Source organism: Schistocerca nitens, chromosome 1 (assembly GCF_023898315.1).
Source record: "Schistocerca nitens isolate TAMUIC-IGC-003100 chromosome 1, iqSchNite1.1, whole genome shotgun sequence".
Classification (NCBI taxonomy): domain Eukaryota; kingdom Metazoa; phylum Arthropoda; class Insecta; order Orthoptera; family Acrididae; genus Schistocerca; species Schistocerca nitens.
In genome coordinates this window covers 391,929,465-391,953,288 of record NC_064614.1, presented here as the reverse complement: position 1 = coordinate 391,953,288, position 23,824 = coordinate 391,929,465, and the positions used below count along the sequence as shown (strand labels likewise).

The 23,824-nt window shown below is 40.8% G+C and overlaps 1 protein-coding gene across 1 annotated transcript in view; it reads left to right on the top strand.

Moving 5' to 3' along the window:
* LOC126249090 (sodium-dependent serotonin transporter) overlaps positions 1–23,010 on the top strand; it is a 591,489-nt gene extending 568,479 nt beyond the window's left edge. The window contains exons 12-13 of the mRNA XM_049950777.1: positions 11,658–11,760; positions 23,000–23,010. Of these exons, the coding sequence (XP_049806734.1) occupies positions 11,658–11,760; positions 23,000–23,010 (114 nt within the window). The remainder of the gene's footprint in view (positions 1–11,657; positions 11,761–22,999) is intronic.
* Positions 23,011–23,824: the final 814 nt, after the last annotated feature.

Below are 23,824 nucleotides of genomic sequence, written 5' to 3'. Positions count from 1 at the left end.
TTTTAGATACATGTTACAATAACTGATCTGTCCTGTCTTTCTCGTTCTCTTGTACACCAGCTGCCACTATACACAATTCCCACTACACAATATGTTATTCTTAAAAGAAAAATTAAATAATACTTAGAGTCTCAAGGCACAGACATCTATCTTTCGATTAGACTTCAATTTAGTAAAAATAAGAAACAGCCATTAATGACCACACCATAGGTAGAAAATTGTAAAAAAGTTGTTTATGGCAACAATCACATAAACAATTAATTATAATAAAATAATGGAATAGATGATAATAAAATGTTGAAATGCGTGGCTTTTTAAAATGTATTGAATTAATGAGATTAATTTTTCGGCATGAATGACAAGCACAATAAGCTGGGCTATGCCTGGAAATAAGTTCGTATTATTTTATGTTGTTTTGCAGGCGGAAGTAGTTTCTTTCTCCGCTGTAGATTTGTGCTTACCCTTCTTTACAATGCTACGACTGGTCGCCGTGTTCACCTTTGAAGTCTTGACCGTGTTCCCATTGAGCTTATCGGATCTTCGTAATTTTCCAAAGTACACAGGTGGGCTTCAGTTCTTGTAATTATCGTACTATTTGAAATAACAACTCACACGACCTTTCTGTTAATAAAACAATACTGTATTTTTCTAAACGGTGCACATATGAAATACATACTTCTCACTTATTCATAGCGACACCAAAATGGCGGTCTACAATTACTCGCTTAAAATGGCGTGCTTCTCACTCGTTCACTAGCTGAGCGCGAATCCTTCCTTCCTCCTCCTGGTACAAGAAAAACTCCGCTGTTTTTTAACAACTTAAAATCAAAAATACCTGACGGTAGGCATAGGCTCTATGATGGGCAACCGCTTCATCTTTTCTCTTTGCCTTTAAAGAAGACTAAAACATAAAAGGAATGCAAAAGGTTTATCACAGTATGCCAGTAGATGTATGTCCTCGGCTGTTGCTACATTACACCACATACATTTTCAATTATTTCTCTTCGTACCGTAATGTACTTTGTGCCTGTTTGTACATTAACACTACTTTCACTTTCAGGTATTTGCCTTAGTGTTCACGTATCTCATTTGTATAAGTTATAATTACTGAAGATATCATTGAACCTCATTAGTACTTTAGAGATTTCACTTTTCTTCCTTCTAGCAAATGCTCTCTTGTATTCTTTATTTATTAATCAATATATCTACTTTGATTTCCATGTGTGTATACTATACTAGATGTAGTAAGATATAAAAAGATGAGCTCGAATTCGCAGAAGGATTGAAGTAATATATCGAAATTTTATTGGCTAAAGACGGAAGCAGTAGAGTCCCAAACTTTATATTAAGTTCTAAACTGTATTTGTTTTATAATTAATTCAAATCATTCCTAATGAACCCTGAAAGAAGTTAGTCAAGACAGTCAACTATTGTGAGAAATATTCCTTTCACTTTCCAAAACCTCTACTGGCTGAGATTTGAGAAACACCATCACCAAAGTTTTTGCAGAATACAGCAGCCACAGCCAAAACCATCACCGCTAGAGAACAAACTCTGTGCATAATTTAACTGAAATACCGTATGTCTGTAGCGGGTGTTCCATTCTGCAAGTAAAAGTGTCAGCCAAATCCCAGGAAAAACATTCTTCAAGCACTTAAATGTAAATTTACAACACTTGTAACAGCCAAGGCGTAGGAGAACAATTAAAAATGGTTCAAATGGCTCTGCGCGCTATAGGACTTAACAACTGAGGTCATCCGTCCGCTAGAACTTAGAACTACTTAAACCTAACTAACCTAACGCCATCACATACATCCACGCCCGTGGCAGGATTCGAACCTGCGACCGTAGCGGTCACGCGGTTCCACTTTGAAGCGTCTAGAACCGCTCAGTCACAGCGGCCGGCTGGAGAACAATTAAGTATCACCATTTAATGCCCAGTACCTCAAGATATCCATTCATTTAGTACAGTACATGGAAACGTACTGCAAAAATTGCATTAGTTTTTGTACATCATTATTGAAACAAATATCATTTTCATCTTTATAGTGGGGTTTTGCTATAGAAACTTATCTTTAATACTTCAAGTGAAGCACAGATAGTCACAGGTTTCTTTGACCAACAAGATAGCATCACAGAAATTCTGAAAGACTGAACTGGCAGATTCTTGGTGTTTATATGCCATAAAGTGTAGAGAGTATTAAATACTCCGATACACCTGGACACTTCCCTTGTTGAGAGCCCTTCCTGACACAAAGTTACAATGCGGACGTGATCGTCTAGGCATGCCTGAACTGCAGACAACACGAGGCGTGTACCTCCTTCCTGGTGTAATGACTGGAACTGATCGGCTGTCGGACCCCATCCGTCTGATTGGCGCTGATCAGGCATGGTTGTTTACGTTTTTGGGCGGGTTTAGTGACATCTCTGAACAGTCAAAGGGACTGCGTCTGTGATACAATATCCACAGTCAACGGCTATCTTCAGGAGTTCTGGGAACGGAGGTGATGCAAAACTTTTTTTGATGTATGTGTATTGCTGCTACTATATCTACATATCTTGATTTTCTGGCTGTTACATTTGCATTTCGGTGCAATTTGTTACACTGCTGTTATAACTTCTGCTGAAACTAGGTCCACTTTGTATCTTTCCCTTAATTCTTTCTTAGCGCCCAGTGTTTCGAGTGAACTGAAGTCATTTCATCTCTTACTACTATCTTATACACCCTTCGTATGTGTTGCCGCCGTATCAGTGTAAACCGCTTCCTGGCTGTTTTTGCATCCTGCTCACAGTTGTTCGAGCCTAAGCCGATGTCGCAACGACGCAGCGCCTAGTGACAGACGTGAAACAATTGAGTACAGTAGTTTTAACCAGACTCTATTGCAACCGGGCCACGCTGGGTTTATTGAACAATACTGGCAACAGGTTGCTTTAGTCTAAGTATAAAATCATACAGTATACATAGAGAAATTACAATGTAAATACTAGGGGTATCAATAAGTAATATAACAAATTTTTTTGTCGACTTGTTTCGTTTGAAAAGTACTGAATTTGTTGTGGGACATTATGGAATATTCCCACTTCATCCTCTATCGTGAAATTCCGATAGGCGGCAGCGCTACTCATAGCCTTTAAAATGGCGTCTATAATGGAGGTGCGTTCCATATAGAGAGCTGTTATTGAGTTTATTTTCGCTGAAAATCAGAATATCGCTGATATTCATAAGCGCTTGCACAATGTCTACGGAGACCTGGCACTTAACAAAAGTCGTTGGGTAAGGCGTCCGTCGTCATCGCAATAAAACTGCATTGAACTTCACTCTGCAGCCCAGATCTCGCAACTTTGAACTGCTGGCCCAATGAAGGATGCACTCCGCGGAAAGCAGTACGTGTATGATGGGGAGGTTATTTATGCAGCAGGAGTTGGCGCAGACGTCGAACAGTAGTTTGGAAACATGCGGGCACACAGACCCTCCCCGTAAAGTGCGATAAGTTCGTCGCATTGAATGAAGATTTCGATGAAAAGTACGTTTTTGTAGCCAGAACAGTAAGAATAATATGGTGTACTGCAATCCTGAAAACAACGTGCTCTCAGAAAAAAAATGTGTTGCGTTATTTAGTGAACACCCCTTGTAGGAGGATCATTTAGAAGTCATGTCGACTATGGTAGATAGTGCGAACGTGTGGCAGCACTGTAATCACAGTAAACACATTCGAAAGCCCGCGGCAAACATTGCCACAGATTGCGACCGCATGCGAGGAACGCTCGGTACCATTGCCTGAAACATTCAGTGTGAGGTTGGCCTCGTTGCAAGATGAATCTTCCTCATCCACCCAACTTGCCAGACCTCAGACCATGCGACTTCGACCTCATGCGACAACTGAGGAAACCATTGCGCGGGAGCCGCGTTGCGAACAAGGCGAATGTCTCACCGTATTTCGTCGACAGATGCCACACACATAGCATTCCCAGTGGCATTCAGCGCCTTCACCATCGTTGGAAACTCTGTGTTAATGCACTGCGGGACTATTCTGAATCACAATAGTTGATTTTGATTCATTTTAGTTCAGCTTGTACTCTTTCACAATTCATTTACATTGAGTTTCAATACGTATGTTTCATTTCAACCTTTGACGTGATCCCCGGTACTGGATCCATGTTTCATGCTAGCACTCAGATGCACATTGCCGTACCGGCTCAATGCACGTAATGGAATTCTCATGTTGTCGCATTATCGTAAGATATACCATAGTTGCCATCACTTATGGAATGACCCTTGTAATTGAAACAATGATTTAGGATTATCTTCCAATGTTCGTGAAGGTACAATACTGACAGCGAAAGAAATTCCACATACCAACTATAGAAAAAATATAATATAAAAGATAAATCAACAGAGATTGTGACCCATACACCTGGTGATCAGTGTTTTAACATCAGATTTCATATAAGCACATTACTATTTCACGTAAAGAAAAAAGGACGATCAATATTTGAGGATCTTCATGACAACAACTGCAATTATTGGAAGAGACACTTCAATTTCACAAATTTCGTACTAGACGAATTTGCTGAGCTTCGAAGAAATTGCTGGAAAACAACAAATGGTTACATTTCCTTCTTATTTCTTCTGATACTCGCCGAAAGGGTTATCGTTGGCGCTTGCCCGATGTAAGTGGAACGGAGTTTAATCATGGTTGTACATCTACATCTACATTTATACTCCGCAAGCCACCCAACGGTGTGTGGCGGAGGGCACTTTACGTGCCACTGTCATTACCTCCCTTTTCTGTTCCAGTCGCGTATGGTTCGCGGGAAGAACGACTGTCTGAAACCCGCCGTGCGCGCTCGAATCTCTCTAATTTTACATTCGTGATCTCCTCGGGAGGTGTAAGTAGGGGGAAGCAATATATTCGATACCTCATCCAGAAGCGCACCCTCTGGAAACCTGGCGAGCAAGCTACACCGCGATGCAGAGCGCCTCTTGCAGAGTCTGCCACTTGAGTTTGCTAAACATCTCCGTAACGCTATCACGGTTACCAAATCACCCTGTGACGAAACGCGCCGCTCGTCTTTGGATCTTCTCTATCTCCTCCGTCAACCCGATCTGGTACGGATCCCACACTGGTGAGCAATACTCAAGTATAGGTCGAACGAGTGTTTTGTAAGCCACCTCCTTTGAAGATCATTCGTACCAAGGTAGTTATCAGCTTCCTGCTCGGCTGAAATTTTCGAAACCAAGTGGAACTTCTAATTGCTGCTTGGATTGCAGAGTACTGTTGGCCTTTATGGGAGATGGAAAGACGCGAAACCTCTGCCCATTTCTCTACCCCTGTTTCCGTATTCATAACAGGAAATCGGAGAATGGTAGACTGATGGACATTACAGGACCAAAAACGGTAGTCTCTTTCGGTAACTGGTCGACTTTTCCACTGTAACACAATCCTACAAGAGCTGGTGCCCATAGAAAGGAGATTATCTTACCTCTTCGTTTACCTTGCAATGATTCTCGTATAATTTCCAGTATTTGAATACTAATTTTACTGTTTCACTTAAGGTTGCTACAAGAGAAGCCCCTACCAACGATTTCTTAAAGAATCGAACTCCGATGTATAAAACAACTTCAAACGTCTTACTACTTTACAAATGAGTTAATGTGTTAAATGCACCATCCAGTCACGTTAGTGTTATAACCGCCTATGTTCGACGTCACCGTGCAATAACCACCCACACACGGCAGGTGGGAGCACTAACAGTGTCAGGACACGAAAAGCAGGGCAGTCATTGTCATAATGCAGACACGGAGCGAAATATCTCACCTTCAAAAGGGCATGATCATCGACTTTCGAGCCAAGGGTCGAAGCATTTGCGAAAACCGTTCGCCTGCCGCCGTGGTTAAAGTATACTATGCATAGCAAATTGGGTCTGTCACTGGCGCCGAGGCAACTGTGGTCACCGCGGGCCGTAGGTAAATGGAAATGTCGTGTGGCTAGGGCCTTCCGTCGGGTAGACCGTTCGCCTGGTGCAGGTCTTTCGATTTGACGCCACTTCGGCGACCTGCGTGTCGATGGGGATGAAATGATGATGATTAGGACAACACAACACCCAGTCCCTGAGCGGAGAAAATTTCCGACCCAGCCGGGAATCGAACCCGGGCCCTTTGGGTTGACAGTCTGTCACGCTGACCACTCAACTACCGGGGCGGACGGGCCGTAGGTGACAGATGTGAAAGACTGCTGCGAGGGTGTGTACTGGCGAACGGAAGTGCAACTTATAATTAAATGTTTCCCTGAGACATTTAAGTCTCTTTTTACTATCTACAATAATGATCGAAGCAGATGAAATGAATTAAAATTTGTGCTGCGGCCGGGACTTTTTTAAAATCTTATTTTGTTCGTTTTCGTTCGTTGCATCTGCTCGGGGCGGACGTCGCAAGACATCCGTTTCAGTTCGCCGGTGATCCATTAACTCAGTTTTTTTTTTTGTTATTATTACTACAGGGGGCAGCTAACCCTCTGACCGAACACGTGGTCTCGAACCCGGGTCTTCTTGCTTGTTAGGCAAAAATGCTAACCATTACACTACCACAGCACGATGGTTAACATTGCTGCACAAACTACCTAATCCGAGTGCTTAGGGAAAAATGAATTGAAGTTTGTGTTGGGGAGGGCACTCGGCTTAAGTAGTTTGTGCAGCAGTGTTAACCATCGTGCTGTGGTAGTGTAATGGTTAGCATTTCTGCCTAACAAGCAAGAAGACCCCTGTTCGAGTACCGGCTGCAGCACAAATTTTAATTCATTTTGTCTGCTTAGACCATTATCGTAGAAGTGCAACTGTTGAGCAAGTGACCGCCCAGATGAAGCAAGACAACAGTGTCCCCTCAACAAACGTTCAGCGAATGTTGCTGCTGATAGGTCTCCACAGCAGACGCTCGGCTCGTGCACCCGTGCCGATTGCTGCTCATCGGCAACGAAAGCTGGAACTTGCATGCCAGCACCGCAACCGGATGTCCGTGGAATGACAACAGGTGGGCTTTTCAGATGAATCGCGTTTTACGCTCCATCGAAGAGATCGCCATTGGCGCGTTCGGCCCAGCAACTACCGTGATAAGCGTCCTGTCCGAAACAGGAAGCGTTATGGCATTCCCTGGGTGATTTCGACATTCTGGAAGGCACAGTGGGTCAGCACGAGGATGTATCTACCATTGGTGACCATGTCTACCCCGACACGTAGTTCGTTTTTTCCTCGACATAATGGCATCTACCAAAAGGGAAACTGCAACGTGTCACACAGCTCGAAGTGTACGTGAGCAGTTCGAAGAGCACAGGGATGACTTTGCCGTACTTTCCTGACCACCAGACTACCGGCATATAAATCCAATCATGAATCTATGGAGCCACGTCGACGGAGCCTAGACCGAGAAACCTAGCACACTTGGTCACGGCATGGCTCCACATCCCCGCCAGTGGCTTCCAGAACCTCACTGACCCCCTTCCTGCACGTCTGCGTTGCAAAAGGTGGCTACTCGGGCTTTTGACAGGTGCTCACATTAATGCGACTGTACCGTGTATTTAGAGTCAAGTATTTAAGCGAGAAGAAGCTTATTAAGGGTTCTAAATTACGTTTAAATTTTTGTCAGAAGTTGATGAGTGCTCTCATCAGTAAACAATGGTACTAATACTCTGCGTAAACTGCGCTCCGTCTCAAGCAACAGCAGTTTTTCACTCATCTCAATGCTGTTGACGTCATACCCCTTGAACTCCACGTCATACGATGATGTAATTTAACAGGTACATTCAGTGCTATCAGTGGATACTGTCTGATAAATGTGTTTGGAACAGAGTCCGTAGTAAAGAATCAATAAATTCAAACATTCAAACATCGTACACGATGCTGAAGTCTTGCTGCGTAAACAGAGAAAATGTAGTAAGTGAAAAACGTTTTTCCTTTCATCTTTTGTGGGGGCAAACCAGCGAGAAAAAGACTTGAAATTATGTGTAAAATTTGTTGCTCGCTAACTGCTCTCATTCTCAAATACTGGCTGAATGGCGTCTGGGTAATTAGAGCGGCGTGAGTCACGCTGCCTCAGAACGTATATTCAGTTTCTAACTGCAGTACTTGACTTGTTGTGTTAAACCATTGACATAAGATTATACCTCTGGTTGAGCAAATTATGGAAACATTTTAAATTTTTAAATTCGGTCAATAGTTATACCAAATACTGAAAATGAAATTGTTGTTCTGTTTGGAAGCTGTTAGATAGGCAAACTACAAATGTCTTCTTCAACCGTGCACCTTGTTAGCCGTTCATCGCCGTATTGCACTGTAAGAAAATCTCTGGCAAAGGTCTTTTATCAAAGCCATTTGGTACAATCGTTGATAGTGTGCTAGCTAATCTTTTATCAAAGATACCTGATAAAGCATGGGCCTAGATTTTACATCTACATCTATACTCTGCAAACCACTGTGAGGTGCATGACAGAGGGGACGTCCGATTGCACCAGTTATAAGGGTTATTTTCTGTTGCATTCACCTATGGAGCGCGAGTAGAATGACTGACTGAATGTCTCTTATCCTCTACGATCCCCATATGAGCTATACCTTTTACATTTTAATCGCTTCTATCTATAGCGTCTCAGTAGACATGTTAGAGTTAATGTGGTGTTCAGCCAAGCAATTTATGATTTACCTTTAGCACAGAAGGCTGCCCAAATCATGAAATTTCCACCACCAAAATTTCTGCTCATTCTTAGCTGCTGCCCTGTTCTCAGTTAATGCGAATGATATTGAAGTCTATCCGGCCTACCGTAATTAAACTTCTTCTCATCATCGAAAAGCACTTTATCCTATTCTGAAGTCTACGATTTATGTGTTTCACCAAACTCCAATCTGGCCTGCTTATGTTTGGATGTTAGAGCAGGTTTCTGTTATTATTTGGCATTTGACAAAATTTGTTTTACACGTCTGGCAGTTACTGACAACTGTAGATCCACAAGAAATTGAGAATAGAAGTATGTGGCCCTTGCTTTGAGTAAAAGGATCCTCGTCGCTGCCTCAATTTTCTACTGTGCCCATATTTTTCGTTCTATTCATATCGTGGACCCAATTTTGCGAAATTACCAATCACTGTACTTGAACAGCTCAACTTCTTGGCGATTTGACGATTAGAGTGTCCCATTTCGATACACGCACGGTTTTTTGCTTTTTCATCTCATGATAACTGTTTTCCGCGTGACATCGTCACAATTTACACAACACGCACTATCACTAATTATTTTCGTTTCTTATCTGCAGCAGAGGCACATACGCACACGCTTACACTGCAAAAAGTTGACTGCCTTTATACTGTGTTCCATCTTCTACCCCTGAATCGTTGGTTTCTTGTTATATACGCCATCAAATGCGATACCATTTGACTACATTTGTCAGTGTACCACATCTCATACTATTGCCTATACAATGGGCACAAATACTTCAGCGGTCAATGTAAATTTTCCTGCAGATATCCAATTTGTACAGAAACCAGATGGCAGTTTTAAGAGTCGAGGGGCATGAAAGGGAAGCAGTGGTTGGGAAGGGAGTGAGACAGGGTTGTAGCCTCTCCCCAATGTTATTCAATCTGTATATTGAGCAAGCAGTAAAGGAAACAAAAGAAAAATTCGGAGTAGGTATTAAAATCCATGGAGAAGAAATAAAAACTTTGAGGATCGACCGATGACATTGTAATTATGTCAGAGACAGCAAAGGACTTGGAAGAGCAGTTGAACGGAATGGACAGTATCTTGAAAGGAGGATATAAGATGAACATCAACAAAAGCAAAGCGAGGATAATGGAACGTAGTCGAATTAAGTCGGGTGATGCTGAGGGAATTAGATTAGGAAATGAGACACTTAAAGTAGTAAATGAGTTTTGCTATTTGGGGAGCAAAATAACTGATGATGGTCGATGTAGAGAGGATAAAATGTAGACTGGCAATGGCAAGGAAAGCGTTTCTGAAGAAGAGAAATTTGTTAACATCGAATATAGATTTAAGTGTCAGGAAGTCGTTTCTGAAAGTATTTGTATGGAGTGTAGCCATGTATGGAAGTGAAACATGGACGATAAACAGTGTAGACAGGAAGAGAATAGAAGCTTTCGAAATGTGGTGCTACAGAAGAATGCTGAAGATTAGATGGGTAGATCACATAACTAATGAGGAGGTATTGAATAGAATTGGGGAGAAGAGGAGTTTGTCGCACAACTTGACGAGAAGAAGGGACCGGTTGGTAGGAAATGTTCTGAGTCATCAAGGGATCACAAATTTAGCATTGGAGGGCAGCGTGGAGGGTAAAAATGGTAGAGGGAGACCAAGAGATGAATACACTAAACAGATTAGGAAGGATGTAGGTTGCAGTAGGTACTGGGAGATGATGAAACTTGCACAGGATAGGGTAGGGTAGCATGGAGAGCTGCATCAAACCAGTCTCAGAACTGAAGACCACAACAACAACATCCATGTGTTTGTACTGATTTCCACTACTGTATGACGAAAAATTTTACAATAGTCTAACAGCTTCAGTGAAGGTGTTTGGTGAAAGAAGTTAGACGAAATCTTCGGAAAAGATCTTTTGCAGTAACATAGATACTCTTTCTGACAAGGGAACCTCCCATCGCACCCCCCTCAGATTTAGTTATAAGTTGGCACAGTGGATAGGGCTTGAAAAACTGAACACGGATCAATCGAGAAAACAGGAAGAAGTTATGTGGAACTATGAAAAAAATAAGCAAAATATACAAACTGAGTAGTCCATGCGTAAAATAAGCAACATAAAGGTTAGTTTCACTTCAGGAGCGCCGTGGTCCCGTCGTTAGCGTGAGCAGCTGCGGAACGAAAGGTTCTTGGTTCAAGCCTTCCCTCGAGTGAAAATTATACTTTCTTTATTTTCGCAAAGTTATGATCTGTCCATTTGTTCATTGAAGCCTCTGTTCTCTGTAATAAGTTTAGTGTCTGTGTTTTGCGACCGCACCGCAAAACCGTGCGATTAGTAGACGAAAGGACGTGCCTCTCCAATGGGAACCGAAAACTTTTGATCGCAAGGTCATAGGTCAACCCATTCCTCCACAGGAAAACACGTCTGATATAATCTATACGACACTGGTGACGGCATGTGCGTCACATGACAGGAATATGTTGTCAACCCACCTAACTTTTACACTTGGCGAATGGGTAAAAAGATTCTCCTACCTTGCCCGATTTAGGTTTTCTTGTGGATGTGATAATCACTCCCAAAAAACTGATCGCATCGGACTGACGGACGGACAGATAATAATTGTCTGAAAATAGAAAATTAAACTTTTCACCCAAGGGAAGACTTGAACCAAGGACCTTTCGTTCCGCAGCTGCTCATGCTAACCACGGGACCACGGCTCTCTAGAGCTCACACTATCCTGGATGTTGAATATGTTGCACATGGACTACTCACTTTGTATATTTTGCTTATTTTTTTCATAGTTCCACATAACGTCTTCCTGTTTTCTCGATTGATCTGTGTTCAGTTTTTCAAGCCCTATCCACTGTGCCAACTTATAACTAAATCTGAGGGGGGATGCGATGGGGAGGGTCCCTTGTGAGATTTTAACACGTGCGAGTTGAACACCTGTCGTTGTTTGTGTGCAGCGCGTGAAAGCGGCAGTGAAGCCGTGCGACGAGTGCGACGAGCCGGCAGCGGTGAGCGTCAACTCCAACTACGGCGCAGCGGACAGCACGGGCGGCGGCTGCGCAGGCGCAGTGGCGGTCTCTGGCGGCGGCGCGGGCACACACGTGTGACGTAGCCGGCCGGAGTGGCTCGTGTGAGCGCGCCACAGCCACCGGCACCGCGACACCGCTGCAGCCGCAGCCGCGGAACACGCTGGCGGTTCAGTCTGGCCGCCAGAAGCAAGGTCGGGAAGCGGCCCTCCGCTGCTGGCCGCTGTTTGCACAGCCCCAGAGATCGCATTACTCGACTCACTTTGTCTGCGGCTATTGTGGAACGCCGAGAGCTGCCTGCTCTCCTACGCTCACCCCTTCCCACCCCCCTTCCCTCATTAATCCTCGCCCTTCCTCCCAATTCCCCTTTTACATAAAAGGGCACCTTCCATTTACCGACGTGTCGACCAAGAAGAATTGCAGTTGACGATCAGCCTGCATTTGTACTCGCATTTCTATAACTCTCCGCTTTCTGTGTACCGATGTCTTTTTTTATACTTGTATATCTAGTATTGGTCTTAACGACGTGAGAAAACACGTCACCTCACGCCCTCGGCAAGAGGAAAATGCATGCAAAACGATCTTCCGATTATGTAACACCGTGCAAGTAGTGGTCTTAAGAATTGCCGGCTATATACGCACGGTAAGCTGTTAGTGTCGTAGTCACTATTAACGAATTTGATTAGGTACTGAGTAGCAACCATTTCACGCATATTAAAGTTTTGATACAAATCGCGACGATCCTCGAGTAGTATAAGACCCGTTTAAAGGACTGTCACACATCTTGAAATTTCTGCTGTTTACACTCACAGGCACGCTGCTTGTTAATGTGAATTTTCTTTAAGACATCTTTTATTTCCTTTAGTCGAAAACACTTTCTCAGTGAAAACCATTCCTCGCAAACGTTCTTGTTAACATAATTTTATTAAGCCGACAGTTTCCAGCTTTTCTTTGTTTTTGGGGTAAAAAGGTATTCCAACAATTTCAAAGAGACCAGCCTATTTTTCCGTATAACTCTTTGGAAGGCACATCATTAAATTATCTCTTGTAAGCTGCTTTATATCTTACATTTCCCCAGGCAGTCTCTCTCGCTCTCTCTATTTCTCTCTCTCTCTTTTTTCCACACACATACACACACACACACACACACACACACACACACACACACACACACATCTTATAGCCGGGATTTCAGGACTAAGTATAAACATGAAACTGTAGTGTACCATACTCAGTAAATTGCGTACATGTGTAGTTCATTTCAATCGTAATCTTATGCGTGTTTGCTGTGAAATGGTGAAAAAATAGGATCCTCAGGCCATTTAGATGTACTAGTGTTGCCTCAAATGACAAATCAGATATTAAGATATATCAATTACAATATGCATTGTGAGTCTTTAGGAAGTTACTTGATGACTGTAAACTATACTTACAGAAGGTAGTGCTATAGATGCAATATAATATCAACATTATAATGGACCCATACACCACAAAAAACATAACTAACGGTACCAAGTATTCAAGAGCAAATCACTAAAAGTGGTGGGATAGTTACTGTACAGTTTCTCAGACTCAGTGATTGAACCCTAAATCAGAAATAATTATTATGAAGAAAGTAGTCTTTCGACAATCATCCTTCAATAACTAATACCAAGTTGGCAATGTAAATGTATCTAGAGCCTTTTATGTAGGACCCACCTTCATATTATATCTGGAATGTTTAAGGAGTATGCTGTTATGAGAAAGGAATTTCTCAGATACCACATATTTGCTTTTTTACTCTACAATAATAGTGATGGGCAATTTGTTTCATCATTTTTCTTCATGTTCCCTGAAACACCTGAACTGTCATGATAATCAGTTTGATAGTAAAGCTTTTGTTTGAGATTCACAATGTCCTTTCATGTTTGTGCCCTTTGCTTATACATGTCGCCCATGTAAATCGATGTATGTTCATAACCATAACCTTTGTAGAACATGATCAAATGTAGTTGTAGTAGCGTATGTCAGGTAAATATGGCTTTACACAAATAGTAAAATCTGTATTTTAGGATGACATTTGTACTGTGTTCAAGTAAATCATGTATCATTAGACAATACTTACAGTTAGCTGAGAATACTATACTTATAAAGGATTTATATGATTATATTACGAAAATATTAAAACCATGAAACTAAAGTTATAATGAACAATATTGTGTATATTGTAAATGTTAAAGGACAAAGACATTAATTTTCTATGAGGGACTTGTAAGTACTAAATTATATTTATGAAATATGTTTAAAGCTGGAAGAAACTATGCACAAGAGTCTAAAGATTTTATTACCTTATTGGTCATTGTGTAATCAAATGCCATCCTGTTCAGAGAAACAATTTGGCATTGTTGCCATGTTCATTGTATTTAACTGTACAAAAGAAAACAAACTAACAAACAATATTTATACTTTTTAAATAAGATATTAAATGGAGACAATAGATTTTATTGTGAAATAACTAGAACCTTTTGTTAAATGTTTGTAGTATTGTATGTAATTTGTTAGTTCAAAACAGTGAATGTTCCATTAGGGATGCTTAGGCAGGTGTAAATAGGCAATAATGGCAGACTGTTTACTTCGCCATATACATAGTAGTGCAAGCCTAAATTATTAGAACCAGAGAAACTGTTTTTATTTATAGTGGTTATGTGTTTCCATGTTAAAATGTTTAAAACAAGTTCAGATGGGTGCTTCGTAAAAAAGTTATTCAATTTGGTATATTTTGGAGAGTTCGTTCTTAATTTACAGACTTCTATTCAATAAGACACTTTTTCGTAAGAATATGTGAACTATGATAAGCATAGAGTTAAGTTTCAGTGGTACTAAGGCAGGTTCCGAAGCCAGATATTACTGTCCTACCTCAGTCCGTTTGTGTACAAATATGTTTCAGATATTTCGTATGTCATCATGGAAAGTCCATCTCTGAGCTTAAGGCGTTTTAAGGCTACTGACTAACCTATAATGTTCAACAGCGGATGTTAGCATCCGATATCTTTGTTACATGCGAGGAGCTTCACCGCGGCCTAAAGCACGTGTGCACGTCCCGATCGTGGCGCCACCGTAGCGTAAATAGCGCTGCTCACTAGCGGTGACTGCAAAAACTACATCTTTCTACAAATGGTTTGGCGCAGCATTTACATTTCGCTGATAGGATATTATTAGACGCTTTACTTATAATAGGCCGCAAATGAAAATAATGGGCGTGCACTTGCCGATATTAGGGAGACGTACAAAAGCAGTAGTTTGTGTGTTCGACTTTAAACACGATGCCCGGCATTCAGCAGAACATAATTCTCATTTAGGTGGGTCATGCTCTCATCGCTGACGGTACGAAATAATATCTGCGAAACGGTCGCGTAGAGAAGGCGTTGCATTCACAGCCAGAATGCAACTGCCTTGGTGTGCGTCCGATTAGCAGGCGCTACCATTTGTGCTACGATGTCATTTGTACCCTATCACTGTTCCTCACGGGATTCCCTAGCTATAGCTTTTCATCTCCGCTCATAAATTGCGTGTTAGGAAAGGCGATCTTGCGATTCACCAGTCATTTCATCAATTTAAATATAAAACTCTGAAATTATGTCTAAAAGTATCTAAAATTCCTGTGATTAGTTCATTTTATCTCGGGCTGTGTTATCTGCTCTTTGTTCCGCCTTCTTACGCATTACTAGTAAGAAAAGGAAAACGGATACACATCACAATTTTCAATTTCCTCCTTCATAGTTCTCTTCCCTTTTTTCCCCTCTTCACTTATCCTCATATTTCAGTAATCTGTCGCAGTGCAATGCTGACACAATGTAAGTTAATTTCAGTTTAATGTATAATACGAAGGAAACGTCAAAGCATTTTCAGTCCCCAGACGTTCCATTATGTGACAGACAGATTTATGAAGCAAACGGCTAATACGTTCATCCTCGGAATTGCTACAAGTGAGAGGAAAACTCGTTGGCAGTAGTTTAGGCTTTAATTTACACAGAAAAACGCTACCCACAGCGTAAGGAGAAATTTTGATGATGTCCGAAATGTCTTAAATGAAAGCGAAGATCCTGTTGGCATCTTAAGAGCAATCTCATTCACAGATCATTTTTTTTAAAGTTGTGTGGTGCATGCGCTGGCTTTAAGATCGTTGTGTCACAGCTGTACACAAGGGACATGTTTGATTACTGTCCTTCATAATCCTCTACAGTGTTAACAGAAAACTTTTAGTCAATACTTTAGTGTTACAGCAAACGAAAATATATAAATATAGATGTACGTGTCAAGCTAAACCTTTTGCACATCGATATTCAAAGCCATTTGCCGTTCACTGGCTATAGATTACCAACTAAAAGCTCCTAATTAGTTTGAAGGACAACTTCTAAGCTTGAACCTAGCAATGGCTGCTCTCCACACCTCGCCGTTACCACAGAGATTCTCCCAAGTGGCTAACACTATCAGGAAAATGTACACTGCCGAGAGTTTGACCTTGACTCAGCCTCAAGGTTACTCGACGCATAAACTTTCTTTCAGTCTCTCTAGATTCATAGTAGCTTGAGAGAGCTCCACAGGAATTTGGAGGATATGAGGCAGCTTCATTGACAACTCGAAGCCTTCATAGATTGCCCGAGGGATTTCGTTCAAATTGTCGTATATAATCAACACAAAGTGTACTCTGCCAACATTAACACAATTATGTCTCAGTCTGTAATAGTCTTCTGCCAACGGAGGGGAGCTTGTAGATTTCAAACGTCTGTCATTTCTCAGTGGTGAGGGAATTGAAACGACCACTTTGTTTCTCTTGTGGTGGAGAGATAGGAGAGATATTAATGTGGTTATGATAGCTCGTCCGAAAAATGTGTCGATAATCGCAGCTGTAATAAAAAGGACATATAGACTTATTCAAAAGAGGGAAATTTTGCTTTTGTTAGCAGACTCTGTTACAATATTTTAATCAGAAATCTACACGATGTTAACACCGTAATTTTGTAGCTCGTATTTGTTTTCATGCTGAGTGCCGGGTGATCATCCTTTACGTGTGAGTGTGTTGTACAGAGCGTGTGTGAGTGTGTGCCTGTGTGTGTGTGTGTGTGTGTGTGTGTGTGTGTGTGTGTGTGTGACTTTGTGCCTGCCGTGGCTCATTGCTCAGCCATGAATGAGTCGCGGCCCGTATGTCACTAATTTTTGCTGTTGTTTCAAAAAGAAAAGGATTGTGTGTTCCTACATCTACGATTGCTCCTTGTATGTTTTATAGATAAGGATACCAACTATAGTTTTAAAGGAAATGTCTCACGCGGGACATCAGACACGTAAGATGCCGAATGGAAGTGCACAAAGAGAATAAAACATTGGTGTTTTTAACAGCGACTAAGTTTATTTCGCAGTTTATACAGTCTTTACCCATTCCTTTTAAATATACCCTTTCCTGAAATGTTTCAGAGAATGTTAATACATTATCTGCACTTACCGACCACATCGGGGTATGCAGTGGTGCTGAAGTACATCGTAGAACGTTGAAACACTGCACTCCAGTCACCGCCAACAGAACTTGGAAGAAAAACTTCTTGCTGCAGAATCAGCTGCCAAACTTACATCTTACTGTGATACAGATTAATGGGAATACATGTGCACAGTATTTGACTTCACATACACACACACATTCAAGATGACTTCACACTGAACTCACTGTTCACTTACTGATTCACTGGTCTGTGCTACGTTCATTACGAAGGTTCCGATCGGTCGCGAATGGAAACCACAGTGAAAATCAGAAACCGTTAGTTACACTTTCCAGCTATTTCTCTACATAGTTGCCGCTCCGATTTTGACATTTGTCGTAGCGTTGCACCACCTTTCCAATGCCCTTGTCACAGAAGGCAGGCGCCTGTGCTTTCTGCAGTTCTCTACGATGGTCTGCAAATCGTCGTCTGTGCAAAATGTCGTCTTCATAGCCAGCGGTTCACTTGAGCAGAGATGAAAATCAGAGGGAGCCACATCCGGGCTGCACGGTGGGTGAATAAACACTGCCCATCGGAAACGCTGCAGGAGCGTTTTCATCGACCCTGCACAGTTCAACCGACAGTCCTCGTGAAGAAGGAAATTCATGACACTTAAGTTACGTGGGACTGCATGGATCAGGCGAATTCTGTCGGCACGCACTCATACTTGCCGAGAGACGTATTTACACACTGTGCACTCAGAACTGCAAAGTGCAACGTGACGCGATCGCGGGATACTAGACATACTGCTCAACATATCTGCGCAAAGCTTCACCAGATTTTCACTGTGGTTTCCATTTCACAGCCGATCGCAACTCTTTCTGGATACCCCCGTACCTTGCTGTTTCAGCCGATATTAAATATTAACACTTTTTAGATTAGTTTCAACTATGTGACGCTTTTGATTAGAAGGCATTGCATGAGAGAATTTTACATTTTTTTGAAAACTGTTCAACCTACCGTGTCTCTTGACATGGTATTATGTTTACGATCCGAAAGAATGTGTTCCTTTGGATCAAAAGAAAGCATCGTTGTATGGGTTACGCGAGGCCCTAATACAGTACTTTTACATAAAGTTTTAAAATTTTGTTCTTCCATCTTTCAGTACCGAGGGTGCAACAAAAATATATTTATTTCGATACAAGACGTACATGTTACATCTTTGGAAGTTATAATGGTATACAATATAAATTACTATCATGACGTTTTAGTGAAATGCGGTTCGGTAGTGTTGCTGTATGAGAGGTAAGTCAATATACAGAATAAAAATAGTCACAACTGTAAAAGTAAAACACAATTTTAAAGTTTTGTTTAAAACCTGACAACGAGTCTGAAAATCAAGGGGAATGTAAAATTGAGTATGAAGCATAACAGCCAATTTCGAGTAATAGCTACAATGACATCAGATACTTTTGTAACACCTTGTACCTCATGTGACGCAGTGGTCCACTGCCAACTGCCAAGCCTGTGCCAATCCTAACACAGTCATGCACAAACCCTTTCATTCACGTTAGCAAGTTTATGGTAACGTATTTCCCGACATCTGAACAGCTACTAAACACGGATTGTTCTTAAATGAAAATGCTCGTCACACTATTAAGTTTACCGGTGTCTAATGCACTCAAGTTTATTGTCACCGATCTGCTCACTATGTCACGCGGTATTACTGTCTTTTCTCATACACATAATTACTTAAAAAAGCTATAAAAAACGGAATAAATATGCCTTCACTTTACAGCACTTTCGAGGCATGTAGCACAACTAAAACAGGCAAACTACAACTTCCTTCGGAGCTCACACTACACACGACCGTAACATTGAAAGGTTGGGCTCCGACTACTTAGACTGCTGTAGGCACTTACTGTCTCCAAGAGAAAAGACGCGCGAAGAATACTCCGTTCTGATTGATCAGTTTTCTTTAAGGCCAATAGAAATCCTATTCTCCGGCGTTCGCGCTTACCACAACTAACCAATCAACAAGTAACACACTTACAAACTGTACTTTTTCCCGAAATAAATATTTAACATTGTGATATTTTGTTTACATTTTATGTTATTAAGATTTTTCATTTGTACTCAAATTAGCTTTCCTTTTACCATAAACTTACTTAACATTATTATGATACAAAATTCCCCGTCGTCTGCATTCACACTGTCTTAAAACTTTCTCACACTACAGCGTTCGTTAGTAGAACAACGATCTACATAGTTCCTTTAGATCACATTCACGCATCATTCACACTACTAAAAGCATATACAAAACTGTAAAAACGTAAGTAACAAACAAGCCTTCAACAAATAAACAGAACAATACGCAAAAAACATTGTCTTGACCTGTTTATTGAATGTCTCTGTCCGCTGCTGTACTCTGGTGGATGAAAATTAGAACCACGTACTCGACTGAACCCACTTCATAACGTCTGTCACTGTGAACGCATGAGTCATTCTCCCGATACACAGGCTCTAGACAGGAGCGATATAAGTCGTCACGCCTCAGCGGTACGGTGTGTTTTTCGTGGTTGGGCTATGGTCCCTTTGATACGCTTAAGAAAACACTATATGCACGTGAATATTATCGCATGTTATGCATTGTGTACTGCAAACAATAGAGGAACAGTTCAGAGACGACAACAGTTTGTATCAGCATGAGAGTGCACAGTTTCATAAAGCAGCATTTGCGAGCAATGGCTTGTCGACAATAACATTCCTGAACCAAATGGAACACTTTTGGGATGAGTTACAAGGTCGAAGTCGCTTCAGATCCTAGTGTGCAACACCACCATCTTCCCTAGTTTCGGCTGTTGAGTAGCAATGGGCTGCTATTTCTCTCAAGACATTCAGGCAGCTCACTTAACGTGTCCCCAGCAGAATTCAAGCTGTCGTAAATGGGAATGGTTGACACACCACATGTTAACGTCCATTATTAGGAGTCCCGATACTTTTCATCATATAGCGTATGACAGTGGTTGACTGGAACCGACGTACGCCGCATTCTCAAAACAGCAGGATTTGTAGCGCACACCCTGAGACCTCTGCATTGATTGAATTATACTGAATCTTACTGGAGAATGTAGACCACTAGCTTTTCAGAAACATAGTGCAACAGCGGGAAGTTTTTGGGGGAATGTGGATTGGTTCGATGGGGCACATTTTATTTGAATAACAGAGAAAATCTGCACAATAGAATGTCTGCGATATAGATTGTTGATGTCTGTTTTCTGTAGTATTGTACATAAATTTATCAGGGGTTAAAGTGTGATGGTGACTATCATCGAAAGGTACGATCGGATTATTGGTATTCGAAGGTATGGGAAGTGGAAAAGTATTACTAGATCGGACTTTCCTGCCATTCGACGCCGTACACGAAAGAGAAATTGTATTCAACATGAACAGCACACCATCACGTTAGCACATAGTAAAGGATGTGCCACTAAGTGTTTTCCTCGCGCTCTCTGCATTTCGTACCATTGAAATGTTATCTGTAGGTAACCCTTGGGTATGTTGTGTATCGCGGATAGCCTTCTACACTAGCAGATAAACTGAAGCAGCTTGGGCAGCAATTGCAACGGTCAAGCTCAGGACATAGCTCCAAAAATATTTTACCGTTACTAGAAGTGTCTGGACACTCGTATCGGTCTGAGCCGCTCCCCTGCGACCAAATACGGACCACATCAGCAGTCTTTCACCATCGAGGGAAGGTAGAAGACATGATAAATATAGTATATTTGTCTTCAGTTTGTTTACAGGAGAAAATTTATTTATTGGAATATCACTCTCATGAAATAAATTCAAACAAACTACTAAGGTATTCTTTTCCAATGTGGGTGTGTGTAAGTGTACTGGGCGTCAGAGTGACACTTTATCCGTGCTGGAAGCGATGTTTCACTGGAAAAAGCATGAATTCCGAGGAGTAACTGCATACAATAGTAGAAGCTTTGTATCAACGGTGCAGGCAATAAAAAACATGGTAGAACGTCGTCGAGCGTCCACAAGCGAATGGAAACAAGTTTTATACAACGACGTAATTACTATTTGACATATTCTATGCAGATGCTTTAAAAATTGGAATCGATCACCAACTACCTGAAAAAGACAGAAGAGCATGTGAGCGAGCAGAGGCAACTGGGAAGAGGCGAATATGAAATTAAACAACTATAAGTCATTTAATTCTTCAGTTTATTATATCAATTTTATATATAAGTACATCATAAATACATATATAAGAACAGCAAAACGAGGATAATGGAATGTAGTCGAATTAAGTCGGGTAATGCTGAGGGAATTCGATTAGGAAATGAGACACTTAAAGTAGTAAAGGAGTTTAGCTATTTGGGGAGCAAAATAACTGATGATGGTCGAAGTAGAGAGGATATAAAATATAGACAGGCAATGGCAAAGAAAGCGTTTCTGAAGAAGAGAAATTTGTTAACATCGAGTATTGATTTAAGTATCAGGAAGTCGTTTCTGAAAGTATTTGTATGGAGTGTACCCATGTATGGAAGTGAAACATGGACGATAAATAGTTTAGACAAGAAGAGAATAGAAGCTTTCGAAATTTGGTGCTACAGAAGAATGCTGAAGATTAGATGGGTAGATCACATAACTAATGAGGAGATATTGAATAGAATTGGGTAGAAGAGGAGTTTGTGGCACAACTTGAGTAGAAGAAGGGATCGGTTGGTAGGACATGTTCTGAGGCATCAAATGATCACCAATTTAGTACTGGAGGGCAGCGTGGAGCGTAAAAATCGTAGAGGGAGACCAAGAGATGAATACAGTAAGCAGTTTCAGAAGGATGTAGGCTGCAGTAGGTACTGGGAGATGAAGAAGCTAGCACAGGATAGAGTAGCATGGAGAGCTGCATCAAACCAGTCTCTGGACTGAAGACCACAACAACAACAACAACGTGTAAGTACATCAGAAAATATAAGAAAAGTGACATCCTTTAATTATTTATTGCTGATAACTTTACTCTTATTTCGGTGGTTTAAACTGCCATCGTTCAGAACTTTCTTTTTATTAACTGCGATCTTCTTTGGGCAAGCACCGTTTCATGGAGTATCTTCCCGTGCTCCAGAGGATATCCACCATGCAAGGCGGACGAGAAAAAGGTATTTACTACTTGAAAACATTTGTGGTCTGTGATGAATGTGAATTAACAAAACAAGATGAAACATTTTTTGGAATGTGTGCGCCCCTTCTTCACCCAGAGCACTGCGTATGGATTTCTGCATTCTTTCCAAGCTTTATTAATAGTGTCAGGATGCTTTTTGGAATATCTTTCATGTGATCTTACAATAACATGTTGTCATTATTGGCTTTTTATTTCTTGATCCTAGCTGCTCTTCTGTTTCAAAAATTAAATTGTTCAACTATCAGACGAAAATCTTGAAGGTTACAAGTATGAATAAATTAAATTTCAGAAATAATCAGTAAAAGGGTAGAAAAGTTTGTTTCTAATAAAATAATTCTATTTTTTACATTAAGAGAGCTTTTTCGCAGTGATACGAGAACCAAAATTCCGTAAATATTCTGCACTTTAAGTGTCTCATTTCCTAATCCAATTTCCTCAGCATTACCCGACTTAATTCGACTACATTCCATTATCCTCGTTTTGCTGTTCTTATATATGTACTTAAGATGTACTTATATATAAAATTGATATAATAAACTGAAGAATTAAATGACTTATAGTTGTTTAATTTCATATTCGCCTCTTCCCAGTTGCCTCTGCTCGCTCACATGCTCTTCTGTCTTTTTCAGGTAGTTGGTGATCGATTCCAATTTTTAAAGCATCTGCATAGAATATGTCAAATAGTAATTACGTCGTTGTATAAAACTTGTTTCCATTCGCTTGTGGACGCTCGACGACGTTCTGCCATGTTTTTTATTGCCTGCACCGTTGATACAAAGCTTCTACTATTGTATGCAGTTACTCCTCGGAATTCATGCTTTTTCCAGTGAAACATCGCTTCCAGCACGGATAAAGTGTCACTCTGACGCTCAGTACACTTACACACACCCACATTGGAAAAGAATACCTTAGTAGTTTGTTTGAATTTATTTCATGAGAGTGATATTCCAATAAATAAATTTTCTCCTGTAAACAAACTGAAGACGAATATACTGTAATTGGAGGTGTTAGGCTCGTAGAAGACTACAGTAAATTATTCACAAAAACGAGGAACAGAAGTAGTACGTACTTCACGTTGTATAAAATACTGACTTTATCACAGGATATGGATTTTTAGCATTAATTTGATTTTGTCTTCATATTTATCTCAGAAACATTGTAATTAGAAGTGTTATATAATTTACTTGTTAAAGTCAGTATAACAGATTTACTAATAAAGTTGAAAGATATTCAGTAATCCGCGTCTTCAGTGTAACATTTATGAGGTAAAAAGTAAATGAAATTTTTATGTGACTGTTCGCATTTTTTTAATTCTGGGTTTAGGGCACGTCTTCCACTTTCCCTATGGAGCACAAATTCTACATAAGTCATTTTTTTTTTACAATAGAACCAAACTAGGAGGGTAAGACAAAGAAAAATAAAACTTGAAAAATAAGAGCAACTCTTGTGCGCAG